The sequence below is a fragment of the Somniosus microcephalus genome, unplaced genomic scaffold (genome assembly GCF_052327205.1).
Source record: "Somniosus microcephalus isolate GS21.2 unplaced genomic scaffold, FLI_Smic_1.0 unresolved_chr9, whole genome shotgun sequence".
Classification (NCBI taxonomy): Eukaryota; Metazoa; Chordata; class Chondrichthyes; order Squaliformes; family Somniosidae; genus Somniosus; species Somniosus microcephalus.
The window spans coordinates 13,557,313-13,569,572 of NW_028225187.1; the positions used below are offsets into that span (position 1 = coordinate 13,557,313).

The following is a 12,260-nucleotide window of genomic DNA, read 5'->3' on the forward strand; positions in this document are numbered from 1 at the left end:
CCCATGCTCCCTCCCCCATTCCCTCTCTCTCTCTCTCTCCCATGCTCCCTCCCCCATTCCCTCTCTCTCTCTCTCTCCCAAGCCCCCTCTCCCATTCCCTCTCTCTCTCTCCCATGCTCCCTCCCCCATTCCCTCTCTCTCTCTCTCTCCCATTCCCCCTCCCCCATTCCCCCTCTCTCTGTCTCTCTTTCTCCCCCAATGTCCCCCTCGGTTGAGCCGCGCTGCCCCGAGTCGCCACACACTCACCGAGGAAAGCCGAGGCGGAGACGGTGCCGTTGCTGCGAGCCACCATGACGCTGATCCCGGTCTCCACGAAAGGCACGGAGAAATCCACGATCTCGGAACGCTCCTCATTGATCGTGAGCGAGCCGATGGCGATGTCGGCCCGTTTATACACGACCTTCGGGGGGTCAGAGGAGGAGACAGAGAGGAGGAGAGAATCAGTCTGTACCCACCAGAGAGGATCACCACCTCCCTCACCCCCTCCCTATCTCTGTAACCTCCTCCAGCCCCTACAATTCTCATCCTCCTGTTCAAATCCCTCCATGGCACTCGCCCCCTCCCTATCTCTGTAACCTCCTCCAGCCCTACAATTCTCATCCTCCTGTTCAAATCCCTCCATGGCCCTCGCCCCCCTCCCTATCTCTGTAACCTCCTCCAGCCCTACAATTCTCATCCTCCTGTTCAAATCCCTCCATGGCCCTCGCCCCCTCCCTAACTCTGTAACCTCCTCCAGCTCCTATAATTCTCATCCTCCTGTTCAAATCCCTCCATGGCCCCTCGCCCCCTCCCTATCTCTGTAACCTCCTCCAGCCCCTACAATTCTCATCCTCCTGTTCAAATCCCTCCATGGCACTCGCCCCCTCCCTATCTCTGTAACCTCCTCCAGCCCTACAATTCTCATCCTCCTGTTCAAATCCCTCCATGGCCCTCGCCCCCTCCCTATCTCTGTAACCTCCTCCAGCCCTACAATTCTCATCCTCCTGTTCAAATCCCTCCATGGCCCTCGCCCCCTCCCTATCTCTGTAACCTCCTCCAGCCCTACAATTCTCATCCTCCTGTTCAAATCCCTCCATGGCCCTCGCCCCCTCCCTATCTCTGTAACCTCCTCCAGCCCTACAATTCTCATCCTCCTGTTCAAATCCCTCCATGGCCCTCGCCCCCTCCCTATCTCTGTAACCTCCTCCAGCCCTACAATTCTCATCCTCCTGTTCAAATCCCTCCATGGCCCCTCGCCCGCTCCCTATCTCTGTAACCACCTCCAGCCCTACAATTCTCATCCTCCTGTTCAAATCCCTCCATGGCCCTCGCCCCCTCCTTATCTCTGTAACCTCCTCCAGCCCCTACAATTCTCATCCTCCTGTTCAAATCCCTCCGTGGCCCTCGCCCCCTCCCTATCTCTGTAACCTCCTCCAGTCCTACAATTCTCATCCTCCTGTTCAAATCCCTCCATGGCCTTCGCCCCCTCCCTATCTCTGTAACCTCCTCCAGCCCCGACAATTCTCATCCTGCTGTTCAAATCCCTCCATGGCCCCTCGCCCCCCTCCCTATCTCTGTAACCTACTCCAGCCCCTACAATTCTCATCCTCCTGTTCAAATCCCGCCATGGCCCTCGCCCCTCCCTATCTCTGTAACCTCCTGCAGCCCCTACAATTCTCATCCTCCTGTTCAAATCCCTCCATGGCCCTCGCCCCCTCCCTATCTCTGTAACCCCCTCCAGCCCCTACAATTCTCATCCTCCTGTTCAAATCCCTCCATGGCCCTCGCCCCCTCCCTATCTCTGTAACCTCCTCCAGCCCCTACAATTCTCATCCTCGTGTTCAAATCCCTCCATGGCCCTCGCCCCCTCCCTATCTCTGTAACCTCCTCCAGCCGCTACAATTCTCATCCTCCTGTTCAAATCCCTCCACGGCCCCTCACCCCCTCCCTATCTCTGTAACCTCCTCCAGCAGCTACAATTCTCATCCTCCTGTTCAAATCCCTCCATGGCCCTCGCCCCCCTCCCCGCCAATCCTAGCAGGGGGTCAGAGGTCAGGGGTGACGTTACCTCCCCGATCAGACCGTTCCAAATGCCGTGAATCTTCTTTCCGTGCTTGCCGTTGGTCACCAGGTACAGGTCATAGGAGAAGCCAATGGTTTTCGAAAGGCGCTTGAGGATGTCAATGCAAAAGCCCTTGCAACACATCTTGGTGAACATCTTTCCATCCGGCATCTCACTGTGTCATCAAGGCGGGCGGGAGGGGGCAAAACAGGAGGAGGAGAATGTTGTTATACAATCACAGCATCCTATAGCACAGGAGGAGGCCCATTCAGCCCCTCGAGCCTGTTACACAGGAACAGGAGGAGGTCCATTCAGCCCCTCGAGCCTGTTACACAGGAACAGGAGGAGGCCCATACAGCCCCTCGAGCCTGTTACACAGGAACAGGAAGAGGCCCATACAGCCCCTCGAGCCTGTTACACAGGAACAGGAGGAGGCCCATACAGCCCCTCGAGCCTGTTACACAGGAACAGGAGGAGGCCCATTCAGCCCCTCGAGCCTGTTACACAGGAACAGGAGGAGGCCCATTTAGGCCCCTCGAGCCTGTTACACAGGAACAGGAGGAGGCCCATTCAGCCCCGTCGAGCCTGTTACACAGGAACAGGAGGAGGCCCATTCAGCCCCTCGAGCCATTACACAGGAACAGGAGGAGGCCCATTCAGCCCCCTCGAGCCTGTTGCACAGAAACAGGAGGAGGCCCATTCAGCCCCTCGAGCCATTACACAGGAACAGGAGGAGGCCCATTCAGCCCCCTCGACCCTGTTACACAGGAACAGATGGAGGCCCATTCAGCCCCTCGAGCCATTACACAGGAACAGGAGGAGGCCCATTCAGCCCCTCGAGCCTGTTACACAGGAACAGGAGTAGGCCCATTCAGCCCCTCGAGCCTGTTACACAGGAAGAGGAGGAGGCCCATTCAGCCCCTCGAGCCTGTTACACAGGAAGAGGAGGAGGCCCATTCAGCCCCTCGAGCCTGTTGCACAGGAAGAGGAGGAGGCCCATTCAGCCCCTCGAGCCTGTTACACAGGAACAGGAGGAGGTCCATTCAGCCCCTCGAGCCTGTTACACAGGAACAGGAGGAGCCCATTTAGCCCCTCGAACCTGTTACACAGGAACAGGAGGAGGCCCATTCAGCCCCTCGTGCCTGTTACATTAGGAACAGGAGGAGGCCCATTCAGCCCATTGAGCCTGTTACACAGGAACAGGAGGAGGCCCATTCAGCGTTTCGAGCTTGTTACACAGCATCTGGAGGAGGCCCATTCAGCCGCCTCGAGCCTTCACATCTCTCCATGGCCCTCGCCCCCTCCCTATCTCTGTAACCTCCTCCAGCCCCTACAATTCTGATCCTTCTGTTCAAAACACTCCATGACCCTCACCTCTCCCTATCTTTGTAACCTCCTCCAGCCCTACAATTCTCATCTTGACACTGACTGGTGTCTCTCAGTCCCTCTCTCAGGGAGATATCTGTACACTGACTGGTGTCTCTCAGTCCCTCTCTCTCAGGGAGATATCTGTACACTGACTGGTGTCTCTCAGTCCCTCTCTCTCAGGGAGATATCTGTACACTGACTGGTGTCTCTCGGTCCCTCTCCCTCAGGGAGATATCTGTACACTGACTGGTGTCTCTCAGTCCCTCTCTCTCAGGGAGATATCTGTACACTGGCTGGTGTCTCTCAGTCCCTCTCTCTCAGGGAGATATCTGTACACTGACTGGTGTCTCTCGGTCCCTCTCCCTCAGGGAGATATCTGTACACTGACTGGTGTCTCTCGGTCCCTCTCTCTCAGGGAGATATCTGTACACTGACTGGTGTGTCTCAGTCACTCTCTCTCCCAGGGAGATATCTGTACACTGACTGGTGTCTCTCAGTCCCTCTCTCTCAGAGAGATATCTGTACACTGACTGGTGTCTCTCAGTCCCTCTCTCTCAGGGAGATATCTGTACACTGACTGGTGTCTCTCAGTCCCTCTCTCGTTAAAGGCAGTGTCTGAATGGAAGATGTTGGTGTTGAGCGATTGGGAGGACAGCACCTACCTCTCGGTCCGGTTAAGCTGCTTTCGACATGGAACGGAATCTCGGATACATGTCCCGCTGGCCACGTCAATGTTCTCCACTATCACGAAGGGCCTCTCCTCCAAAGTGACCACGGTCAAGTGTTGGTCATCATCCACGGGCTGGAGGAACATCCCATAGCGAGACCAGACAGGGTACTTCAAGGTGAGGCTGCCCTGCTCCCACTTCCCAACCTACCGAGAGAGACGGAATGCACATCGAGTCACACAGAGTAAAGCTCCCTCTACACTGTCCCATCAAACACTCCCAGGGCAGGTACAGCACGGGGTTAGATACAGAGTAAAGCTCCCTCTACAGTGTCCCATCAAACACTCCCAGGGCAGGTACAGCACGGGTTAGATACAGAGTAAAGCTCCCTCTACACTGTCCCATCAAACACTCCCAGGGCAGGTACAGCACGGGGTTAGATTCAGAGTAAAGCTCCCTCTACACTGTCCCATCAAACACTCCCAGGGCAGGTACAGCACGGGTTAGATACAGAGTAAAGCTCCCTCTACACTGTCCCATCAAACACTCCCAGGGCAGGTACAGCACGGGTTAGATACAGAGTAAAGCTCCCTCTACACTGTCCCATCAAACACTCCCAGGGCAGGTACAGCATGGGTTAGATACAGAGTAAAGCTCCCTCTACACTGTCCCATCAAACACTCCCAGGGCAGGTACAGCACGGGGTTAGATTCAGAGTAAAGCTCCCTCTACAATGTCCCATCAAACACTCCCAGGGCAGGTACAGCACGGGTTAGATACAGAGTAAAGCTCCCTCTACACTGTTCCATCAAACACTCCCAGGGCAGGTACAGCATGGGTTAGATACAGAGTAAAGCTCCCTCTACACTGTCCCATCAAACACTCCCAGGGCAGGAACAGCACGGGGTTAGATACAGAGTAAAGCTCCCTCTACACTGTCCCATCAAACACTCCCAGGGCAGGTACAGCACGGGTTAGATGCAGAGTAAAGCTCCCTCTACACTGTCCCCATCAAACACTCCCAGGGCAGGTACAGCACGGGTTAGATACAGAGTAAAGCTGCCGCTACACTGTCCCCATCAAACACTCCCAGAGCAGGTACAGCACGGGTTAGATACAGAGTAAAGCTCCCTCTACACTGTCCCATCAAACACTCCCAGGGCAGGTACAGCACGGGTTAGATACAGAGTAAAGCTCCCTCTACACTGTCCCATCAAACACTCCCAGGGCAGGTACAGCACGGGGTTAGATACAGAGTAAAGCTCCCTCTACACTGTCCCATCAAACACTTGCAGGGCAGGTACAGCACGGGTTAGATACAGAGTAAAGCTCCCTCTACACTGTCCCATGAAACACCCCCAGGGCAGGTACAGCACGGGTTAGATACAGAGTAAAGCTCCCTCTACAGTTTCCCATCAAACACTCCCAGGGCAGGTACAGCACGGGTTAGATACAGAGTAAAGCTCCCTCTACACTGTCCCATCAAACACTCCCAGGGCAGGTACAGCACGGGTTAGATACAGAGTAAAGCTCCCTCTACACTGTCCCATCAAACACTCCCAGGGCAGGTACAGCACGGGTTAGATACAGAGTAAAGCTCCCTCTACACTGTCCCATCAAACACTCCCAGGGCAGGCACAGCACGTGTTAGATACAGAGTAAAGCTCCCTCTACACTGTCCCATCAAACACTCCCAGAGCATGTGCAGCACGGGTTAGATACAGAATAAAGCTCCCTCTACACTGTCCCATCAAACACTCCCAGGGCAGGTACAGCACGGGGTTAGATTCAGAGTAAAGCTACCTCTACACTGTCCCATCAAACACTCCCAGGGCAGGTACAGCACGGGTTAGATACAGAGTAAAGCTCCCTCTACACTGTCCCATCAAACACTCCCAGGGCAGGTACAGCACAGGTTAGATACAGAGTAAAGCTCCCTCTACACTGTCCCATCAAACACTCCCAGAGCATGTGCAGCACGGGTTAGATACAGAATAAAGCTCCCTCTACACTGTCCCATCAAACACTCCCAGGGCAGGTACAGCACGGGGTTAGATTCAGAGTAAAGCTCCCTCTACACTGTCCCATCAAACACTCCCAGGGCAGGTACAGCACGGGTTAGATACAGAGTAAACCCCCCTCTACACTGTCCCATCAAACACTCTCAGGGCAGGTACAGCATGGATTAGATACAGATTAAAGCTCCCTCTACACTGTCGGCCTGGATTATGGGGCTCGAGTCCTAGAGTATATACATCTACCTCTGACAGTGCAGCGCTCCCTCAGCACTGGCACCAGGGAGTGTGGGCCTGGATTATGGGGCTCAAGTCCTAGAGTATATACATCTACCTCCGACAGTGCAGCGCTCCCTCAGTAGTGGCACCGGGGAGTGTGGGCCTGGAATATGGGGCTCAGGTCCTAGAGTATATACATCTACCTCCGACAGTGCAGCGCTCCCTCAGTACTGGCACCGGGGAGTGTGGGCCTGGATTATGGAGCTCGAGTCTCTGGAGTGGGGGCTGGAGGAGGTTACAGAGATAGGGAGGGACGAGGGCGATGGAGGGATTTGAACACGAGGATGAGAATTGCAGGGGCTGGAGGAGGTTACAGAGATAGGGAGGGGGCGAAGGCTATGGAGGGATTTGAACAGGAGGATGAGAATTGCAGGGGCTGGAGGAGGTTACAGAGATAGGGAGGCGGCGAGGGGCCATGGAGGGATTTGAACAGGAAGATGAGATTTGTAGCGGCTGGAGGAGGTTGCAGAGATAGGGATGGAGTTGAGGGCCATGGAGGGATTTGAACAGGAGGATGAGAATTGTAGGGGCTGGAGGAGGTTACAGAGATAGGGAGGGGGCGAGGGGCCATGGAGGGATTTGAACAGGAGGATGAGAATTGTAGAGGCTGCAGGAGGTTACAGAGATAGGGAGGGGGCGAGGGGCCATGGAGGGATTTGAACAGGAGGATGAGAATTGTAGGGGCTGGAGGAGGTTACAGAGATAGGGAGGGGACGAGGGCCATGGAGGGATTTGAACAGGAGGATGAGAATTGTAGGGGCTGGAGGAGGTTACAGAGATAGGGAGGGGGCGAGGGCCATGGAGGGATTTGAACAGGAGGATGAGAATTGTAGGGCTGGAGGAGGTTACAGAGATAGGGAGGGGGTGAGTGGCCATGGAGGGATTTGAACAGGAGGATGAGAATTGTAGGGCTGGAGGAGGTTACAGAGATAGGGAGGGGGCGAGGGGCGATGGAGGGATTTGAACAGGAGTATGAGAATTGTTGGGGCTGGAGGAGGTTACAGAGATAGGGAGGGGGCGAGGGGCCATGGAGGGATTTGAACAGGAGGATGAGAATTGTAGGGGCTGGAGGAGGTTACAGAGATAGGGAGGCGGCGAGGGGCCATGGAGGGATTTGAACAGGAGGATGAGAATTGTAGGGGCTGGAGGAGGTTACAGAGATAGGGAGGGGGCGAGGGGCGATGGAGGGATTTGAACAGGAGTATGAGAATTGTTGGGGCTGGAGGAGGTTACAGAGATAGGGATGGGGTTGAGGGCCATGGAGGGATTTGAACAGGAGGATGAGAATTGTAGGGCTGGAGGAGGTTACAGAGATAGGGAGGGGGCGAGGGGCCATGGAGGGATTTGAACAGGAGGATGAGAATTGTAGGGGCTGGAGAAGGTTACAGAGATAGGGAGGGGGCGAGGGGCCATGGAGGGATTTGAACAGGAGGATGAGAATTGTAGGGGTTGGAGGAGGTTACAGAGATAGGGAGGGGGCGAGGTCCATGGAGGGATTTGAACAGGAGGATGAGAATTGTAGGGGCTGGAGGAGGTTACAGAGATAGGCAGGGTGCGAGGGCCATGGAGGGATTTGAACAGGAGGATGAGAATTGTAGGGCTGGAGGACGTTACAGAGATAGGGAGGGGGCGAGGGGCCATGGAGGGATTTGAAGAGGAGGATGAGAATTGTCGGGGTTGGAGGAGGTTACAGCGATAGGGAGGGGGCGAGGGGACATGGAGGGATTTGAACAGGAGGATGAGAATTGTAGGGGCTGGAGGAGGTTACAGAGATAGGGAGGGGGCGAGGGGCCATGGAGGGATTTGAACAGGAGGATGAGAATTGTAGGGGCTGGAGGAGGTTACAGAGATAGGGAGGGGGCGAGGGGCCATGGAGGGATTTGAACAGGAGGATGAGAATTGTAGGGGCTGGAGGAGGTTACAGAGATAGGCAGGGTGCGAGGGCCATGGAGGGATTTGAACAGGAGGATGAGAATTGTAGGGGCTGGAGGAGGTTACAGCGATAGGGAGGGGGCGAGGGGCCATGGAGGGATTTGAACAGGAGGATGAGAATTGTAGGGGCTGGAGGAGGTTACAGAGATAGGGAGGGGGCGAGGGCCATGGAGGGATTTGAACAGGAGGATGAGAATTTTGAAATCGAGGTGTTGCCGGACGGGGAGCCAGTGTCGGTCAGCGAGCACGGGGGGTGATGGGTGAATGGGACTCGGTGCGAGTTAGGACACGGGGTGGGTGGCGGGGGGGCAGCCGGAGTTTTGGACGCTTCACGTTTACAGAGGACGGAAGGTTGGAGACCCGACCAGAAGAGCGTCAGAATAGTCGAGTCCCGAGGTACCAAAGGCTTGGACATAGCCCTCGTAGTCAGAAGGAAAATGATTAGGTAAGCTGGGAAGTGCCGACACTCAAGGTGACTTTGGATGGGTTCGGAACATGGTGCGAATACCAACTAAATCGGTTGCCAATGGCAACAGCACACACTCTCCACTGCAGTCCGACACCAATGCCAGCAGTTTGTGCCGTGACTCTGTCTCGACAGGTTCCTGATTCCCCACATTTACATCACAGAGTACAGCCCTGTCAAATCCAACCGGCTGGGGGCTCTTTCCTTCCCAGAAAAGGGAAGGTCTGAGGTGTGACCTGATTGAGGCCTTGCAGATTACGAAAGGTGTTTGTTCGGGTCAGGGCCGAGAGAGGATGTTTCCTCTTGTAGGGGTGCCCCCGAACTCAAGACAGACTCGCATTTCTCGCGCGCCTTTCACCACCTCAGGACGTCCCAAGGTGCTTCACAGCCGATGAAGCCCTTTTTGAAGTGTGGTCACTGTTGTAATGTAGGAAATGCGGCAGCCAATTTGCGCACAGCAAGCTCCCGCAAACAGCAATGTGATAACGGCCAGAGCATCTGTTTTTGCTGTGTTGGTTGAGGGATAAATATTGGCCCCAGGACACCGGGGAGAACTCCCCTCCCCCTGCTCTTCTTCCGATAGTGGCCGTGGGATCTTTTATGTCCACCTGAGAGGGCAGACGGGGCCTCGGTTTAACGTCTCATCCATAAGACGGTACCTCCGACACTGCAGCGCTCCCTCAGTACTGGCACCGGGGAGTGTGGGCCTGGATTATGGGGCTCGAGTCCTAGAGTGTATACATCTACCTCCGACACTGCAGCGCTCCCTCAGTACTGGCACCGGGGAGTGTGGGCCTGGATTATGGGGCTCGAGTCCTCGAGTGTATACATCTACCTCCGACAGTGCAGAGCTCCCTCAGTACTGGCACCGGGCAGTGTGGGCCTGGATTATGGGGCTCGAGTCCTAGAGTATATACATCTACCTCCGACACTGCAGCGCTCCCTCAGTACTGGCACCGGGGAGCGTGGGCCTGGACTATGGGGCTCGAGTCCTAGTGTATATACATCTACCTCCGACAGTGCAGCGCTCCCTCAGTACTGGCACCGGGGAGTGTGGGCCTGGATTATGGGGCTCGAGTCCTAGAGTACATACATCTACCTCTGACAGTGCAGCGCTCCCTCAGTACTGGCACCGGGGAGTGTGGGCCTGGATTATGGGGCTCGAGTCCTAGAGTATATACATCTACCTCCGACAGTGCAGCGCTCCCTCAGTACTGGCACCGGGGAGTGTGGGCCTGGATTATGGGGCTCGAGTCCTAGAGTATATACATCTACCTCCAACAGTGCAGCGCTCCCTCAGTACTGGCACCGGGGAGTGTGGGCCTGGATTATGGGGCTCGAGTCCTAGAGTATATACATCTACCTCCGACAGTGCAGCGCTCCCTCAGTACTGGCACCGGGGAGTGTGGGCCTGGATTATGGGGCTCGAGTCCTAGAGTATATACATCTACCTCCGACAGTGCAGCGCTCCCTCAGTACTGGCACCGGGGAGTGTGGGCCTGGATTATGGGGCTCGAGTCCTAGAGCATATACATCTACCTCCGACAGTGCAGCGCTCCCTCAGTACTGGCACCGGGGAGCGTGGGCCTGGATTCTTCAAGTCTTTAACTGGAGGCCATCAATATAAGATAGTCACTAATAAATCCAATAGGTTATTCAGGCGAAACTTTTTTACCCAGAGCGTGGTGAGAATGTGGAGAGTATGAGTAGATTGGGCCGATACTCTCTGGAGTTTGGAAGAATGAGAGGTGATCTCATTGAAAGTAACAAGATTCTGAGGGGGATTGACAGGGTCGATGCTGAGAGGCTGTTTCCCCCCTGGGCTGGAGAGTCTCGAACCAGGGGTCACAGTCTCAGGATAAGGGGTCGGCCATTGAGGACTGAGATGAGGAGGAATTTCTTCACTCAGAGGGCGGTGAATCTTTGGAATTCTCTGCCCCAGAGGGCTGTGGAGGCTCAGTCGTTGAGTATATTCAAGGCTGCGATCGATAGATTTTTGGACTCTCGGGGAATCGAGGGATATGGGGATCGGGCGGGGAAAGTGGAGTTGAGGTCGAAGATCAGCCATGATCTCATTGAATGGCGGAGCAGACTCGAGGGGCCGAATGGCCGACTCCTGCTCCTAATTCTTACGCTCGTCTGTTCTCGTGACCTACCATCTCCCACTCCCGCTGTCGGTTGAGCGCCAGTATCACCATGGAAGGGTTGACGAGATATCCGTCCTTATTGAAGGAGAAATCCTTCCCATCCCACGTAATGTTGGCAAAGTACCTGGAGAGAGGGCGAGGAAGGAAAGAGAGGTAAGTCGCGGGTGGTCACTCTCATTGCTGTTCCTACCCCCATGTCCCCCAGCTTAACTTTTTAATTCATTCATGCCTGGGATGTGGGCGTCGTTGGCAAGGCCAGCATTTATTGCCCATCCCTACTCGCCCTCGAGAAGGCAGTGGTGAGCCGCCTTCTTACCTGGGTATCCTCGTGCACCAGTCGCTGAAGGTAAGCATGCAGCTGCAGCAGGCGGTTAAGAAGGCAAATGGTATGTTGGCCTTCGTAGCGAGCGGATTCGAGTACAGGAACAAGGATGTCTTGCTGCAGTTGTACAGGGCCTTGGTGAGACCACACCTTGAGTATTGTGTGCAGTTTTGGTCGCCTTGTCTGAGGAAGGATGTTCTTGCCATGGAGGGAGTGCAGCGAAGATTCACTAGGCTGATACCTGGGATGGCAGGAATGACGTATGAGGAGAGATTGGGTCGATTGGGCTTGTACTCGCTGGAGTTTAGAAGAATGAGAGGGGATCTCATTGAAACTTATAAAATTCTAACAGGACTAGACAGACTAGATGCTGGAAGGATGTTCCCGATGGCCGGGGAGTCCAGAACCAGGGGTCACAGTCTAAGGATAAGGGGTAAGCCATTTAGGACTGAGATGAGGAGGAATTTCTTCACCCAGAGAGTGGTGAACCTGTGGAATTCTCTACAACAGAAGGCAGTTGAGGCCAATTCATTAAATATATTCAAGAAGGAGTTGGATATATTTCTTAAGGCTCAAGGGATCAAGGGATATGGGGAGAAAGCAGGGACAGGGTACTGAATTTGGATGATCAGCCATGATCTCATTAAATGGCGGAACAGGCTCGAGGGGCCGAATGGCCTACTCCTGCTCCTATCTTCTATGTTTCATGGGATGTGGGCGTTGCTGGCAAGGCCAGCGTTTATTGCCCATCCCTAGTCGCCCTTGAGAAGGTGGTGGCGAGCCTCCTTCTTGAACCGCTGCAGTCCGTGTGGTGAAGGTGCTCCCACAGTGCTGTTAGGGAGGGAGTTCCAGGATTTTGACCCAGCGACGATGAAGGAACGGCCGATATATTTCCAAGTCGGGATGGTGTGTATGACTTGCTGGGGAACTTGGAGGCGGTGGTGTTCCCATGCACCTGCTGCCCTTGTCCTTCTCGGTGGAAGAGGTCGCGGGTTTGGGAGGTGCTGCCGAAGAAGCCTTGG

The 12,260-nt window shown here is 55.0% G+C and overlaps 1 protein-coding gene across 1 annotated transcript in view; it reads right to left on the bottom strand.

Moving 5' to 3' along the window:
* Positions 1-11,063, bottom strand: part of LOC147084788 (glutamate receptor ionotropic, NMDA 2D-like) — a gene marked incomplete at its 5' end in the record, with an annotated part of 46,220 nt that extends 35,157 nt beyond the window's left edge. Inside the window, 4 exons of the mRNA XM_085979335.1 lie at positions 247-400; positions 2,048-2,216; positions 4,072-4,283; positions 10,926-11,063. Coding sequence (XP_085835461.1) covers positions 247-400; positions 2,048-2,216; positions 4,072-4,283; positions 10,926-11,063 — 673 coding nt within the window. The remainder of the gene's footprint in view (positions 1-246; positions 401-2,047; positions 2,217-4,071; positions 4,284-10,925) is intronic.
* Between the last annotated feature and the right edge of the window lie 1,197 nt (positions 11,064-12,260).